Genomic DNA, 16,722 nt, shown 5'->3' with positions numbered 1-16,722 from the left:
CCTTGGAGCGGCGTGGCTCCCCTTTTAAGGCCTCAAGCAATTGGTGTGATTTGCTTTGCTGGAGGTGGAAAAACAAATTAGCCCTATCGGAGCAGCTGGATGGCTCCCCCCAGTTGTGGAAAAAGCAAATAGAGGGCCAGGTCACCACTCCCATCCATTGTTCAAGGTCTGTTTTTCAGCTCAATGATGCAGACAGGGCTATCGATTGGTGGTTGTTTCTCGTTGTTTGACTCGGAACTAAAGGGACATGCATCGCCCTACATGCATCCTATTGTTTGCCAGCCTTGTTGGCCAATCACAGCCGATGAGCGACCCTAATTTGATACCTGTGACTGATACGAGAAGCGCCAACAATATATTCCCCCTGTTATTCTGGAGGAGTGATGTTACAGTAGGACTTTAATCACTACTTTGAGTATTAGGTACTTGTTAGGAAATAATAAAGGGCCGTATTGATTATTTATTATGATTAGGCTTTTGTATTAAATATTCAGAACCAAAATTATAAGCTGACATCTTAAATATAAACCTTATGTCTAAGAGTAAGCACCAGCTTATTTTCTCTATGACCAGTCTCTATCGGCAGTAGCACTCTTTTATAAATATACCTGCACAGAGTGGCATCCACGCTGTTAACAACTCAATATCTATAACAGATGCTTTCTCACTTCAACGCTGCCCATACTTACACCACAGCACATACATTCAAAAAGAACAATTCAGGAAGCGAAAAGACAGGGAAAAAGAACCTACACCAGCCAGGATTCACTAGTAGGACTGTAGGGGTTGGTATGAAAGTGATTGTAGGATACGTATATATATGTATTAACCTTTGATAACTATCATACTTTGAGCATGCTTTTTAATCGCTACCTATTCAACCCTATAGATATTACATTAACATTTTAGATCTACATTAGTTTGATAAAGCAACGAAGTGGACTTGGCATTCTGCCAGCATCCCATCCTATTTTGTGCCTGAAGGTGCAAGAAGTCGTGGGTCCTGGAAGTAAGGAAGTAAATCTCCTGAGCCGGCCGTGTGCAGATCGTCTTTGTGTGCTGGCTTGATCAAATCCTGCGAGATGCAAGATGCAAGCTAACCAAGTAGACTCCTGCTGGCTAGCACTGAGTCAAGTTAGGGCTGATGTGTTACTAATATTGTATGCATGATATCGCCAAACAGCACCGGCGAAAGAAGGATTGCAGAAGGTATACATTATTATTTTAAGTCGGCTAACAACCAGATAATAGGTAATTCACGGACCTAATATTTTTATCGTCCGTCTCATCCATCTCATAACCAGCTAATGGCACTTGCTCTTCCCTTCTGTCACTGCACCAGCACGCCTCCACTTGAATGCAGACTGGTGCCCGTAATATTCGAATCCTTCAGCAAATAGACAAACGCCTCAGCCACCTCCTCCGGGGTCCCGACCTTCCCTAGCAGGGCCGTCGAAGCAAAGAACTCCCTCGTCTCCCTCCGCTGCTCCGGCGTGGGCCCCCAGATCTCAGTCTCCGTCGCACCGAGATGCACGACGTTGACCCGGAGCGGAGCCAGGTCTAGCGCCAGCGCGCGAGTCAACCCGTCCAGCCCAGCCGCGTAAGCCGCAGCGGCCGGCCATCCTCTGATGGGCTTCTCACCGAGCCTGCCACCGCAGAAAACGAGGCTCGAGGTGTACGTCGGCTTGAGGAAACGCGGGGCAAGCTTGGTGAGCAATGCAGGGACGACAAGGGTCAGCTGGGCCTGGCCGAGCAGATACTCCCGGTTGGTGCTGGTAATGGGCCGCATGGCCGCTCGACCCGCCGTGACGACAATGTGGTCGAGCGGGGAGTCGACTGTGGTCTCGACGAGGAGGGTCTCGAGGCGTTGCTCAACGGCGGGCTGGGAAAGGTCGATGGTGAATCCCTGGATGTGCGTGTCGGGGATTGACGCCTGCGATTGTTTTATTTTTGTGACGGCGTGGGCCACCCGGGTAGGGTTGGACGACGCGATGGACACCCGCATGCCTTGCTCGGCTGCTAATCTGGCGACAGCGGCTCCGATACCAGACGAGCCGCCAATTACCAAAAGGGATTGACCAGAAATTGGAGGCATCGTGATGCGGTTATGATAGTTGTATTCGGACTGGTTGGGATGTGTGCCACCTCAGACGTCTGACCATGGACTTATATATGCAATAGAACTTGTCTGTTTTCTGGGCACGAGACAATGCTCGGCCTTCGGAATCCTTGTTAATTCCGCACAGGTCGGTTTGTTTTGTCATCGTCTGACACATTGCCCCGAGTCACGCAGTATGAGCAACAGTTGTTGGTTAATGACACGCCATCTGTCGGGGTGATGATCAATCACATCTTGGAAGATATGTGTCGTGCCATCCATGCTGTGTTGACCCTACTACCACTACTACTGTCCATCCCGACTAGCTAGAGATGGTTGTCTAGACACCATTTTTGGCTGAGTGGAAGATGTATGACAATATGCCTACTCGCATCGCTGATCCTTCTCCAAACTGCTTGTTCGCCGCAAAGACACCATGATCGGAGAGCGTAGGCTGGGAATTCAAAAAGAAATATTGTTTTGTAGTAAGAGCTGTATAGGACGCAGGTCATTGGAGATGGGGCTGGTACCAGCACTACACCAAAGATTTCTGACTGTCATGGTAAAAGCATGAGCTGTTGGACTGTATTATTCTTCTATGACCTATCTGAGCAAATAGCAAAACCTGCCTTGCGGCGCAACTACCGGATCAATCTCCAATTTAGTATATCGCCTACTCCACTCGCATTATCTTCAGCTGGGGGTGAGAATATCCCCTTCCTAGACAGCAAACTTCAGTCGCCGCCATTCTCCTCGTCTTTCTGCTCGGTCTTCGCCGGGGCCGCAGAAGGATCGGGGAGCTTCTTGAAGGGAATCGCAAGCGACAGGAGAACCGTGAATGCTGCGCCGGCAAGCGAGAAAGCAAAGACGTCCTTAATACCCACCATGTAAGCCTTGTGTATAGCAGCTAGGTCAGCGCCCTGGAAGACACGGGAGATTTCAGATGCGCCAGTGGTCAAGACCCGGACTGTGTCGATGTTGGGAGCATTGCTGGCGAGTTCTTTGAGCATATAGTTGGCGAAGATGGATTGTGCCGCGGTGACAAAGTAAGCACCACTAATGGAGTTGCACACTGGTTCCACAGCTGTCAGGGAACTTGCAACTTCACGTAGCTCGAAGAGGAGAGCAGAGGGACGCCAGTGACGCCAGTGGGAGTTAACTTACTGAGCATGACACCCGTGGTGGGCGCGATATGTTCAGGCTTGGAAAAGCTTTGCAGCGCAGTCATTGGGACCTGATTCCCGAGGCCAATGCCAATGCCGAAAATGACCTGAGGGCCAATATAACGGGCCTTGGAAGAGTCGATGTCGAGAGTGTAGAGCAGGGCAGCGCCTACTGTGGCCAGTACTCCGCTGGCGAATTCATACGGCTGGAGGAAGCGTGTCTTTCCAATGAGGAAACCGCTGATCATGGGCCCTGCAGCAAAGAAAGCCATGAAGGGAAGACTGTTGACGCCACTCGCGATGGCCGACTGGCCGTGGATGGATTGGAAGTAGATGGGCAGGTAGAAAAGCACCTGGAAGTTGGCGAGATTGGCACTTGACGGAAATTGGAGGGTTAGCCCGGGCAAAACGACCCGCGAATATGTTTTGCTGCTTGGGGGAATTTTTTTCTACTCACATCCAGCCATACATGGCATTGGTCCACACCAGACGCGGCCTCAGCAGGGCAAGAGGCACCATGGCGTACTCTCCCTGAATCCACTCGACCACGAAAAACGCAATAGTCAGTGCAGCCCACAAAACCAATGTAGCGATGACAGAGCCGTCCCTCCACGGCTTGGTCTGGCCGCCCCATTGCAGGGCCAAGATGAAGCAAATGAGCGAGCAGAGGAGCAAGGTGAAGCCCGGAAGATCGAGCTGGCGCAGGATTTCGACCCATGTGGCGGAGACGGGCTTGACGTGCTTTGGCACCTTGAAGAAGAGCACGACCAGCGCAAGGACGGGACCGCCCACCGGCAGGTTGATCCAAAAGCACCATCGCCAGGTGACCTCGCTGGTGAACGCGCCCCCAATCAGGGGCCCGGTGATGGTGGAGAACATGAAGACCGACATCCACATTCCGATCAACATGGGCCGCTTCTTGGGCTCTGCAACGTAGCTAATCATGAGCACGGAGCCACCCAGCGTCCCGGAGCATCCCCAACCCTGCAGCGCTCGACCGACGATCAAGGCCGTGCTGTTTGGCGCGGCTGCGGCCAAGATACTGCCGGCGAGGAAGATGACCACCGAGGTGAGATAGACGAGCTGGGCTGAAAAGTATTTGTAGAGCTTTCCCCAAATAGGCGAGGAGCTGCCGACCAGGAGGAAACAGGCGCTTCCATACCAACCGACGTCGTCCAGGCGGTGGAAGTCGTCCGTGATGCCCGGGATTGCCGTGGCGACGATACCCTAAAGACGCACACAGTCACACACATCTGTTATTCGCCCCAGCACAAGGAGTTTGGCGGGGTTCAATAGTACTCACAATATCCAACGCCGCCAGCAGGGTGCTGAGAAAGATCGTGCCCATGATGGCGGCCAACCGAAAACCTTCGGCGTACTCGGGCTCAGGGGCCGCACCATCATCATCATGCTTCTCCTGAACAGCTGTATCTGACATGGAATAGCCGCCGTCAGTCGCCCGCTCTCCTCCTCCTTTGTCGTCATTTTCGAAGCGTGTTCTCGGACTTTTTTCCCCTTTGGTTGGCCCGACTGCTGAGAGGAATGAAATGCCGGACTCGCTGGACTTGCTGGACTTTTCTGGATGCGCTGGACGGGGTACCAGGTCGTTGATGCTGTATTCTGGTGACCAACTTAGGGTTTATACTCCAGCTGCTCCGGGCTGTTTAGTCAGAGGGAGCTCGCCCATTGGGCCATCCGAGCCATCTGTTCCGCCGTGGCCCTGACAGAGATGCCCTCTAGCCATTCTGGGACCATGACAAATTGGCGCGAGCGGATTTAGCTGGCGATCTAAGGGGAATTTGCTGACCAACCACCCCGAGAGATCTGACCCCTGTTAACTTATGGCGCTCCGGGGCAATTAGTAATTAGGTCTATTAGGAAAGGTTTCGACCAAGCCAAAGCCAAAGCCAAGCATGGTGGATTAGCAGCGGTCCAAACGGCGAGGGCCGCGAGTACAGTCAGCGCTAGTGATGCAAGACGGAATCCGTCCCCTGTGCTGGCGTGCTACAACGAGGACACTCTCTGCGTCGTCAGACTTTAGTAGTCACGAACTGCAGGACGGGAGACGACTGAATCCTTTTTGCTCGCAGAAGCTCCAAGCAGTGAACATCTGCCATAGTCATGGAGGTCCAACCTGAATGAGTGAGTGAGCTGTATCCACTACACGTCTGGCAGGAATGGCCCCAAGCCGTCTCTAGAATAGTCAACTGCTTCCCCAATATATCACGATAAGAGATTTGACTAGCGCCGTCTTATGAATTGATTAAACAAGTATCCACGAGAGGGCGAACGCCACCCGCATTTATCAGCAGTCACTGGCCGTCATCTTCTGATCCTCATTCTGTTGAATGTCTGTCTGTATGATCGACTCTATTCATTCTTCCTCTTTGATGCTACAGGGACGAAATCTCTCAAGAAGCACGCTCAACTCACACACCAACAATGCCCACCCTGGATCCCAGTGAGCCCGAGGCGGACCGCAGAGCGCCGCCCGTCGTCCGTCGCAGCGCCCTGGGCTGCACCAAAGTGCGAGACAGCTGCCACTCCTGTGCCACCTCCAAGATCAAATGTCCGAGAGAAAAGCCCTCGTGCTCCAAGTGCGTATCCCGAGGCATCGAGTGCCAGTACTTCTTTGCGAGGCGCCCGGGACGTCGACGCGACCACGGCTCGGGGCACCCGACCAGCTGTACCAGCAATTCTTCCTCCCCGTCCTCTTTATCCTCTTCCTCATCGCCGAATCCAAAGTCCATTTCAGACAATTACACTCATGGCGCCCTCCCCCGATCTGGTGACAAAATTGAGGTCGTGGGACCTTCTCCCCAGCAGGGATACGCGGCAAAAGGCACAGCTCCCTCCACCAGTTTCCCTGCGAGCAACGGCTCCCTCGATACACCTCAGAGCTTCTTTATGATGGAACCTGCGCTGACGACTGATAATGTTCTGGGCCAATATTCATCAGACCTCTCTTCCGTGCTGGCGGACTCGAATACGTTTCATTCGCTTCCGGATTTTGACACCGGCCCCAACGACATGGATTTTAGCATGCCGGATTACTTTGAACATCCCGCTATCAACGGCGACGGTGATATCGGATCGCTTCTCATACCGGAGACCATCAGTTTTGGCCTGAACGCGATGGACTCCAATGACCCTCTGAGTGCGCCATTCGCCGTGTCGTCTTGGGTCCCCTCGCTTACTCCCAGCGTTCCAACGTCATCTACTACAGACCCTAATATGATGACGATGATGATGATGATGATGGGCGCGCCCCTTACCACCGACATATCCTGTAGCTGTGTGAGCCAGGCTCTCGATCTGTTAAAGACGCTGTCTTCGGCTCAGTCGTCGTCCCCCGCCTCCTCGATTTCCAGCGCGAGTCGTCCGGCGCTCTCGTCAGGCATGACCGCTATGGGCTCTGCGCAGGCGGTATTGGTAGAGAACAAGCACCACATTGAGACAGTAAGCAACCTGCTCTCATGCTCTTCGTGCACCGAGGACGCCTTCCGGCTTGTAATCGTCTCCATGATCGTGCTCAAGATCCTGGAGCGCTACGCCTCTGTAGTACGGATCCAGGGGTTCGGTTTCGGCTCAAGGGTAGGCAGCGTGGAGACTGACGCGGGACTGAGGTCACCAAACAGCATGATCTCTAGCAGCAAGGACCAGATGAGGGCGTTGAGCCGTACATACACCGTGCCCCGGGACGATTGCGCCAGTGGGTACGCCCCCGCTCGGCTTGTCCTCGGCGAACTGCACCGGGTGCAAAGACTAGTGAATCGGCTGTCACCAAAGCTAAGAGGCTGTAAGGAAGGCGATGCTCGAGGCATGGAGCACCCAATTTGGGGCCGTCTCCAGGTAGCAAATGGAAATGACAAAACACAATCAACACCCTTTTATTCAGATACGTTAGCTCAGATGGAGAGCGACATGCGGACCAGCCTCAGTTCCTTGTCTGCGCATATCATCAACAGACTTGGACAGAATTAGAATGAATGATTAGACTCCTGGGCCGCCTTCACAACAGTAGAATCTTCCTCTTTTCTGTTTTTTCCCCCAAGATATTCACAGCGCTATTTGGGCTTTGATGGAGACGGTCTATATAGTCATCACTTCACCGATATCATATTGAATATAGGACCCAGCTATCGATCTTAAGGGCGATATGACCCACCAGAGTAGCGAACTGACTGCGCCCAAGTGGACCTAAGCAATACGTGTAGTTACTAGTTGCCCCTGCATGAGTTATACATGTATACGTGACATGTATCCCTACTGAGTTCCCAAGAGCATTGACTGTCGAACCCCCCTCCTTGCACTTGCCGGGGGAACTCGGGCAGCCGGACCGGCCGAGATGATCAACTGGCGGCGTACAGCGCTGGTGCGGCGCAAGGACCTGGCAAGAATGCCCAAGATTAACTTCTTCATCATGCACGACGTTACCTGTTCCATCTTCCTGAGCATCCTGACCACAGCGGCCTTGGCAATAATCTCATGGACCTGATACAACGGGAAAGCCGCCGCCGAGCCCCGTTGTATTGGGAGTAGATGTCCGAGTAACCCATCCCACCAAGCTTCGACCTGAATCAGCAGCTATTCGGTCCCAGGTAGCTTCAGCGGCGCATCCTCCACTGTCAACGGATGGCCTAGCTCTTCGAAGACTGCCCGTTTGTAGGTTTTCTGGGCGAGACATGGTTGGCATGGCTAAGCAGAACCATCCTGTGGCAGAAATGGGGGAACTTGCAGTACAGCCCTGCTTAGTCGATAAACAGAGCGCTGGAAACGGTTTATATAGGAATATTGACTATGGCTCTTACAGCTCATCCTTGGAATGACGATCTTGAGCAGTCAACGCCGCAAAACACCTTTTCCGTAAGGCGCCATACGGTTCCATCCACTTGCGGCCCCTCAAAGGGCATGAAGCCGGCCGACATGACGAGGATGTCAACCTTGGTCTCATTCTTCTTTATTCTGGCGACGATCGTGTCGGTCTCGGAGATAATAGAGACATCGGCCTGGATGAGCCTGTACGTCCCTGTCGGGTGTGACTGGCGCAGCGATGACAGGAAGGTCTCGTGCGAAGCAACCGTGGATGGGCGAGCGACGGCGTAAATGCGTGGAGAAGAGGCATGCTGAGCGAACTTGTTAAAGTGCACTGCATTGGATCATGGATGTAGCTCCCATAAATACTGCGGCGAGAGGCTGGCGGGGAGGCTTCCATGGGCATGCTGTTACTGTTTGGAGAGAGACCATTTTGTTGAATATTATTTAGAGATGGTCAGGAAAGTACTTGTAAGTCAGGCTGCATCAGACCCGGACTCTTTATGCTGTCTCTAGCTCTCCATCCACCCACCCTGGCCCCTGTCAGAGAGACGGGGCATACCACTCTGACACATCACCCCGCCAGCCATCGCTGATGCTGGCTGACAGATCAGCCCGAGACAAAAGCAAAGAATCCTTTCTTCGGACCAACACAGGGGGCGGAGCTCGGGGCAAAGTTGATTTCTAATCGATCCGTGTTGGTCGGACCAACAGGACGCCGAGATCATCAAGTAATCTCCCTGAAACCCACCACTGCACTGACCAGAGGGAACAGCGAGCGAGACGCATGCAGCCAGGGACCATCTCACCACCAGTTCCCGCACCGCACCCCAAATCTGCCAGCGACTCAGATGACCCATTCAGATGTCTCTTCCAGCCGAAGCAGGGTGTTGTCGGTCAATGTCATGATGACCCAGGTAAAGGGCACCATGGCTATTGTGCATACGCCAATCCTTACGGCGCGCGGAGCGTTTGTTTAAGCCAGATGTATACATAGAGACCGCATGTGGCGATCCAGACTGCCAGAAGGATGATATGGCCGTAGTGATAGGTCGCAGCCCTGTGTTTGGACAGACAGGAATAAGTCGAATGTCACCCCGACGCCAACCTCTCCGTCCTCGCGCAAGACGTCCGCGCTCTGGGCTCGACAGCTTCGCCACACCGAGCCGATCAAGTTCTGGCCTACTGGAGTGTTTCGGGGTGGTCAAGAACCAAAAAGAGAACACCGGACGGGTGGATTCGTTTGACTTTATCTTTAGGATACCCAGGAACATGCGGCAGCCACGCAGCCTCCGCGACCACCTGTGCGCCGGGGACAGCTACTCGCTCAGCGCCGTGTTCGCAATTGCCAAGCGACTCGCGCTCTCTGTCAGCTATGTCCACATCATGGGGTTCGTGCACAAGAACATCCAGCCCGAGACCGTCTTGGTCTTCGACGACGGGAGATCCCCACTGGGATGGTCCGCCCTCGCGGGCTTCCGGACGGTTCGCATGGCCGACGGCAAGACGCTGCGGCACGGGAATTCCGCCTGGGACCGGAACTTGTACCGCCATCCTGATCGGCAGGGGCTGCTCCCCGACACTGATTATACAATGCAGCACGATATCTACAGTCTTGGGGTCTGTCTGCTGGAGATCGGGCTCTGGCGGGCCCTCGTGGTGTATGATCCGGATGGCTCGCCCTCTCTCGCGAAAACGACGGCCAGCTTTCCTGCCATTGGCAACCCCAACTTGAAAGATGTTCTCGTTACCTTGGCCACAGACGTGCTGCCGCAGCGGATTGGAAACAAGTTCGCATAGGCGGTGGTCAATTGTCTCACGTGCATGGATGAGAGCAATCGCGATTTCGGAGACAAGGAGGACTTCCAGGATGCGGATGGCGTCCTGATCGGTGTGAAATATATTGAGAAGGTGGGGGTTGACGGTCCTAGAAGCAGAATCTGGGTTGTCTAACTGGACATAGATCCTGCTCCAGCTGGATGCAATATCTCTTTGAGACATGTCAAAGCCAACAATGGCGCCTTGAAAGGATCAGGTTAAGCTCACTTCATCCGGATACAACGAAGCGTAGCCTGGACGGCAGACAGGTAGCCTCGTCACCAAGTCGACCTCTCGTTTGCAAATTGCCGGAGTAACTGCCGCAAAGTGGAGATTCTTTGCATTGTTTTATACTGCTTAAGAGAGTTTTCCACTGCCATTCTGGTAGGACATCAATTTTCAAGTGGGTAATCAGCACCATCAACTCAATAAGTGCATCGAAATTTGGCCCTTCCCTCAGTCAAATTGGCCATCTACTTGTGAATGTAGTGTTAGGAACAAGGACTAGTATTCCAAAAATAGTAAGCATCTGGTAACTTAGTTATGAGGTTATGGCTAGCCTTAGTCATCATGAATGAAAGGCATAGAAACAGCTGTTTTCTAGGGGTACATCATCTACCTTGAACACGATGTATGCCAAAACAGAGAATATTCATAACTAGAGCAGTTGATAATCCTGCCACAGCTTTCCATCGGGAAGCCCTGGTAAACTCCTGCAAATGATTGCTATAGCCAAGTCAGCAGAGGATAAGCATAAGCTGATTTTCAGCTGGACGCTAACTCAGGGGTAAACATCGTATCTACCCCTATGCTTTGCAATCATCAAGGATACTTCGTCCAAACTTGCCAGAGATCTCGTCGACCCGAACGTCGACGTTAGTAATACCATTCTGCAAGTCATAGCCAACACCCTGCTCATCTTCCCGACCAAATGGAATTCGTTTGTTCCAGTTCGCCAAGCAGTATGCACTATATCGTCAAGCCACAGCAATTTCGATTTTCGGCAACCCCGATTGAGCCGCAATGCTTTCGCTCTATTTCATGATCGCATGGCGAACCGTTGTATGACGGCTGGCTGCGCTGTTGTAGGGGTTGTGTCAGTACACATGTAGTCTTACTCCGTACCATTGTGTATTTACCTGTAAGGCCATACAGGTCAAGCCTCACGATTGATTTCTTGAGTACGGAGTACGGGGAGTACTCCTACCTTACCCTGAAATAGAAGGTAGACACCCAATGTACCTCCCTTGGTACCTTAAGTACCTATGTTTCCCATGTTGTAGACATGGCTGTAGGAGTAACCTTCTGTAATAACAATACTACCCAGAATTTCAACGGCTGGTATGTGACGGTCCCCACGTGGCAAGCGCCCAACACCAGCGTACCTAAGCATAAGTAAGCGTCCTGGACCTGAACGGAATGGAACGCCTCAGGCATGAGCGGTTTGTGCTTTGACCTCGGCCAGGGCTGGGGTGTATGGCTGATCTGGACGGTGATTAGCCCGCGCGCGGGCCACTATCGATCTGCGAATGTAAATCCCGGCAGACAGGCTGCATCTTTTGACAAATACTTGGAATGGGTGGTGGCCCTGGTGGGAGCTGAGCTGAGCATAAGAACCTGGCCCTGGTCTGGTCTCGCTGAATATATCCCAATGCAGAAACTCAGTTTGGTTGCCAAGCGGGGACTGCAGGGTGACTGATTCGGTGATACTGCAGCGTAGTGTGGAGCTGAATATAATATAATAACTGTGATGAGAGAGACTCGACTGCGCTATTCATAAGCGATACATAGGTGGTATGCTTGTTGTTATTATTCAAGAGATCCAATTCAGGCTTGTTGTAGATCCATTAATACTGGGTACTGTACCTTGGAGGTAAGGTATGATAACCGTTCATGTTTATCTAGGTAATAATACTGTAAATACTGATCCACAAGCGGGTACTCTAACCCCATCCAGCAAGCGGATTACTATGCGATGATTTCTTCCAGTCAAATATTTGCATTTGCGTGATCGACCTTCAAGACCAACAATTACAATTAATAATAATACACCTGTCCATAACATAGACAGTACCTAGACAGATATGCAAAGCAGGAGCATGCATACATAATACTTCGTCCAGATCCTTGTCAACGTTCCAGCTTCCGCATATGAAGCCCAGTAGATTGTGCTCTCGTTGACTCCTGCAGGATTCATAGCGATAGCTTCTAATGGGTTGCTTGATTGGAATGAGGCATTATGCATGGGTCTCTTATAAGCATCGATAGCCGATGCTGCGAGGCTGCCACAATATGTCTCACTGATTAGTATTCAAGCACAATCCTAGGTACTTTTTAAAGTATATTTGACACGTGAATTCTTTCTGTAAAGTAAGACAACAACAATACTACAGGGTACAGTTTCATAATCCCACTCAAAGATACCAAACCGCCCCACAGCCCGCATGACCGATCAAGCACACTACAAGGTCACGACAGAGGCAACCATGGGCCTCTTCACCCGGCCGTTTCATCTAAACGGCCAACCAACGGTTTTTTTGACTCTCTCTGGCTCTGGCTCTGGCTCTGGCTCTGGGTCCTCTAAAGGCACGCGCGGACCACTGGAGGACCCCGGCTGTCGGTTCAGGAACGGTTCCATGGCAGGAGTGTGGGTTCGACGGCTCCAAGAAGACGGTGTGCTTTTTCCTGATCGGGAAGTAGCCTGGCAATAGCACTGCGAATATTACCAAGCTGCGCAAAATGAGTGCTCTTCTCTGTGACGACACATTTTGTGCAGAAATAAGGTACTGATATGGGTATTGTCATTTTTTTGAGGCTGGCCAAGTTAGTACGTCTGCCGTCAAACTCCACTCGGGTAGGATAAACGCACAAGACAAGACGGCGATCTCGCTTATCGAGACGAGTCCCCGTCCACGACGCCACAAATTAGAAACAGGCATCGCGGAATCACTCTTAACTCCAAAGTAAATCAATTAATGATCCCCAGGACCGGTGTTTCAGCTTTCCGACGGCAGTTATTTTTAGTTGTCATCGTTTACCACCACGACAGAGACGATAATGGCATTGTCCATTGCTTCAAGTTTCAACAACGTGGAGTAGTACTGGAGACCCTCGCTACCCTTGGTTTCAGCGAGCGATCAGTGTTAGGTACCAAGCTCGTGATAGCCAGGTCCCTCCTACGTCACGCCGCGCCAGCCAATCGACTAACCAAGGCAATTCCAAATACTCTTTGTCCAGGTTCGCCAGCCTCGCTGACCTCCCCCAGTCCACTCAAACCGGCGATGTATGTATGTACCTACTATCTACACTTGCAGTACCCTCCTCTTTCATCTGAGTCCTCGTCATCGTGACATTCTGACGGGTTATCTTCGATCAGCTGCGTCTGATCTCCCTTGTCCAAGACTGAGCCTTTGGTGCCGACGCAGGACAAGACAACTACCGAGTCAGTAATCCCCACTTGGGTGGACCGCAGAGTCAGTTTAGGAATGTTGACGAGGACCCTACGCCTGCACCGTGGTAATGACTGCTCAGTACACTGTATTTTTTTCATTCTTTCTCCCCCCTACTAGGGGAATTGCTATAGACATGTAGTTACATTCGTAGAAGGGTTAGAAGCGGATGACATCGGGAGGACTATGGGCCAGCCATCCCACCCGTCTCGTCTCGTCTCGTCTCGTCTCAGCTTGAACCGACCTGCCCTACAGGTAGGGACTACTTGCTTTGCACTTGCATGTGCAGTCTGCGGTGGCTACTGACTGGGACTGGCGACTGGTGACAATGGGGCCAGCAGCGATCAGTGGAGGAGGAGGCTATCCATTGTGGCTGACTGAGGTGTCAACTAACAGGCTTAAGTACATTTCCCAGACTAGATCTACCTACCAGAAGCATGCCTTTACATTGTAGACTAGGTACTGTGTACAGAGTACTCCTAGAATGGTACGTACAGCCAAGCGACATGCTATCCAAGATATCAGTAACCACCCTACATAACACCCATAGACAGATAAGGATTGATCCCTTCGGATAACCGTTGGGAGTACCCTAGGAAGTAACCGTAAAGAACGATACACCCATGCTTACAGCGTACGCTTACAGCCAACAGCCCTCCAAGTGTATACAAACCTAGAGCAAGCTGACCTTAGCGGCCCTGCACGCGAGACAAAACGGAACAAAAAGCCAATCTACCACCCTCACTGGCCAGGTCCAGCAGTCCCCACTAGCCACTCATCTTCTGACCCAACCCAACCTGGTCCTTCCAACCCGTCCGGGCTTGAACTCTGGCCTTTTTGGGACTGGACTGGGGGTTACCTTAGGTACGGAGTACTCCTACCCCCAGCCTATCAGGCCGAGAAGAGACAAGAGAGTGACAAGAGGCGCGCTAATCTGCATGAAAACATCTCTTTGATCCCTGGCTCGTGTGGCTCCTCCACTCGAATGATAGGGATCTGGGGGTTTGCAGAGGTTTGTCTGTCGATGGTCGATGGTTGATAGTTTCTACCTGTCGATTCTGACCAGGGTCTTGATTGCATGCATACTGCTTTCTTTTCTTTTCCCTTCCTTGTTTTTTTATTGTTTTGTTTTCTATGGCTGGAGGTGAGCTGGAATTTGTCCCCAAGGCAAGTAGCAAGCACGCAGGTTCGTAGGCTCGTAGCGAGTGCGACTGCGACTGCGAGCGCGAGATTTTGGCTGATTCCGTGATTACCGTGCTCCATCCACCCCTTGCATGATCCTCCTGAGTGTGTATGTGTGCGTGTACTGTGTGGCGATTCCACCCTGACAGCCAGCCACGGTCTCGTCCTTGCGTTGTTGGTGTGGATTACACAGCAGATCTCGTTTTCTGCGAGGGAATTCAAATCCGAAGCCTGACCGGAAGGATACTTTTACGGTAGCAACAGTAGAAGTAAACATTATGATTCATTTGTTCCTTTGGTAATCATCATCAACAACAATGGGGTATTATCAAGTCCAAATATGCTCCAGCAGTAGTAGTACTAGTAGTAGTAACTTCAAGGCCCCTTTTTTCCTGTTTGCAGAGGATAAACACACTCGTGCTTTTTTCTTTAGGCTGGAGGGCTCGCGTATCCCGCGCGGCGCTCTCATCCCAGATTTGTACACCGTAAGACAAAGGAAATAGCAGACAGTAAGGAAATGTAAAGAGAGACAAGAGGTCGGTCATATATACAAGAGGCACTGCCTGAAACGAGAAAAAGAAAAAAAGAAAAAGGCTCATTCGGTCGTTGCAAGACATCATTTAATTAAGCAGGTTATCGAGACCCATTCGCGAATCTCGTCGGGGCTGCTGCTCCGATCTGCAGGGCTCTGGCGTGGTCCAGGCCGGTGTCAATGATGCGGTCGGATGGCTCCAAGGCTGATGATCGGGGACCCAGCGTGGCTTCGAGGCCAGGTCGGTGAACGGCTCCATGATCTTGAGACTGGAGAATGGATGATGGCTCACGTATCCGTCCTCGGATCCGTGACTTTGTCTGCGAAGGTCGACCGGAAGCGGGAGCATCTGCGGCGATGCAACGGTCCTAGGGGAAGCTGAAGAAACCGAGTTGTGGTCGGAGACCATCGAGGGAGGAGAGACATCTGAGAAGGCGGGCGACGTCAAGGGCGTCTCGACTGGGCGGTTCAGAGCCGGAAGAGTGTAGATGGGACTTAACTGCCGGGGGCAGTCGACCGAGGCGGTAGAGGATTCTCGTCGTGTCTGAATGCTCGAGTTCGTCCATGAAGTGAGAGGTCTGTCGTGAGAGAGGGAGAAGCGGGGGCGGTTGATGGGGCTGCTGAGCGCCGTCGAGGCGCGTGGGTATGGAGCTTCGACTCGGCCATGGAAAGTGCGGGATGGGCTCGTGGTAGCGGCAGAGAGGCCTCTTCTCTTGCGGTTCATGCTGCCGTTCCACCAGTTCTTGACTGCATTGTCGCTGCGGTTGCCGAGTCGTCGGGCGATCTCCGCCCATCGCTTGCCCATCTCGTTGACCATGCGCTCGATCATCAAGCCCTCCTCGGTGGAGATGGGATCCCGATTCAACGAGGGCTTCAGGTTCTGATGGAATCGCTCCCGGCATTGCTTGGGAGACCGGTAGTGCATGTGTTGTGAAATGCGCACCCAGTTGTTGGGGCCTTGCTCGCGGACCAACTGAAGCAGCAACTGATCCTCCTCAGGGACCCAAGGTCCTCGACGATGAGTTGGAGCCATGTCGATTTCGAGGGGGTTTTCAAATAGAATCCGGCTTTGGTCGAGTAAAGATAAACGCAAAGACAGAGGAGTATAATATAGAAGTAAGAAGCTTGGGGCTAGTTTGGTAATATAGTTGGGATGCGGGCGGAAAGGGTTGGCTCAAGGCTGGCTGGCTTGGACTTTAAACCCGAATAGTGGGGAGCAGATGGGTTAGCGTGCAGACAGCTGAAGGAGACTGACGAAACGAAGTAAGCCGTTGATTGGTGTCGATTGTAAGTCGAATGAGAATTGGAAGTCGATTGGAAGAGCGTGGCAGAGGTTGTAGTTATATGCGGATGGGACACCAGGATGATGGATGAACGGCGATGATCGTGACAGGAGACGGAGATGGTGATAGACTTAATTTATTTCTCCCACAACGAACCAGAGTAGCAGTCCAGTCCAGTCCAGTCCAGTCCAATCCAGTCCAGGGAGACGGGTCAAAAAGAAAAATGGAAATGGCTACAGACTACAGTAGCACTAGGTCGTACTGCTCCACACATCAAGCACGCTATAGGAGAAGATCTGATCCAAGATCTCGGAGCTGATAGTTGTCGGAATAATAATATGATTTTCTTTTGGAGGTTTTATTTGATTTTAAATATTATATT

The 16,722-nt window shown here is 51.9% G+C and overlaps 6 protein-coding genes across 6 annotated transcripts; 2 read left to right on the top strand and 4 right to left on the bottom strand.

Moving 5' to 3' along the window:
• Positions 1-1,198: 1,198 nt before the first annotated feature.
• Positions 1,199-2,107, bottom strand: P174DRAFT_413629 (SDR family NAD(P)-dependent oxidoreductase). The gene has a single exon (XM_024824357.1). It carries the CDS (start codon positions 2,093-2,095, stop codon positions 1,331-1,333), a length of 765 nt encoding a protein of 254 aa, XP_024678226.1. The 5' UTR covers positions 2,096-2,107; the 3' UTR covers positions 1,199-1,330.
• A 559-nt stretch (positions 2,108-2,666) lies between these two features.
• P174DRAFT_454656 (MDR family MFS transporter) lies at positions 2,667-4,699 on the bottom strand (the record flags this gene model as incomplete). Its single annotated transcript, XM_024829253.1, has 4 exons — positions 2,667-3,170; positions 3,263-3,636; positions 3,719-4,488; positions 4,565-4,699. 4 exons carry the CDS (start codon positions 4,697-4,699, stop codon positions 2,833-2,835), a joined length of 1,617 nt encoding a protein of 538 aa, XP_024678225.1. The 3' UTR covers positions 2,667-2,832.
• Positions 4,700-5,604: 905 nt separating this feature from the next.
• Positions 5,605-7,311, top strand: P174DRAFT_445551 (C6 zinc finger domain protein). The gene has a single exon (XM_024828368.1). The coding sequence runs from the start codon at positions 5,704-5,706 to the stop codon at positions 7,243-7,245; it is 1,542 nt and encodes a 513-aa protein (XP_024678224.1). The 5' UTR covers positions 5,605-5,703; the 3' UTR covers positions 7,246-7,311.
• Positions 7,312-7,686: 375 nt separating this feature from the next.
• Positions 7,687-8,508, bottom strand: P174DRAFT_507307 (uncharacterized protein; the record flags this gene model as incomplete). The annotated part of the gene is made up of 3 exons (XM_024831368.1): positions 7,687-8,008; positions 8,142-8,387; positions 8,446-8,508. The coding sequence occupies 3 exons, from the start codon at positions 8,506-8,508 to the stop codon at positions 7,748-7,750; spliced, it is 570 nt and encodes a 189-aa protein (XP_024678223.1). The 3' UTR covers positions 7,687-7,747.
• Positions 8,509-9,165: 657 nt separating this feature from the next.
• P174DRAFT_454653 (uncharacterized protein) lies at positions 9,166-9,876 on the top strand (the record flags this gene model as incomplete). The annotated part of the gene is made up of 1 exon (XM_024829252.1): positions 9,166-9,876. One exon carries the CDS (start codon positions 9,166-9,168, stop codon positions 9,874-9,876), a length of 711 nt encoding a protein of 236 aa, XP_024678222.1.
• A 5,269-nt stretch (positions 9,877-15,145) lies between these two features.
• flbD (putative MYB family conidiophore development protein FlbD) lies at positions 15,146-16,090 on the bottom strand (the record flags this gene model as incomplete). The annotated part of the gene is made up of 1 exon (XM_024825232.1): positions 15,146-16,090. One exon carries the CDS (start codon positions 16,088-16,090, stop codon positions 15,146-15,148), a length of 945 nt encoding a protein of 314 aa, XP_024678221.1.
• Positions 16,091-16,722: the final 632 nt, after the last annotated feature.

This window comes from Aspergillus novofumigatus, assembly GCF_002847465.1.
Source record: "Aspergillus novofumigatus IBT 16806 chromosome Unknown P174scaffold_9, whole genome shotgun sequence".
Lineage (NCBI taxonomy): Eukaryota > Fungi > Ascomycota > Eurotiomycetes > Eurotiales > Aspergillaceae > Aspergillus > Aspergillus novofumigatus.
The sequence above is the reverse complement of the archived record's forward strand: the minus strand, read 5'-3'. Positions and strand labels throughout refer to the sequence as shown.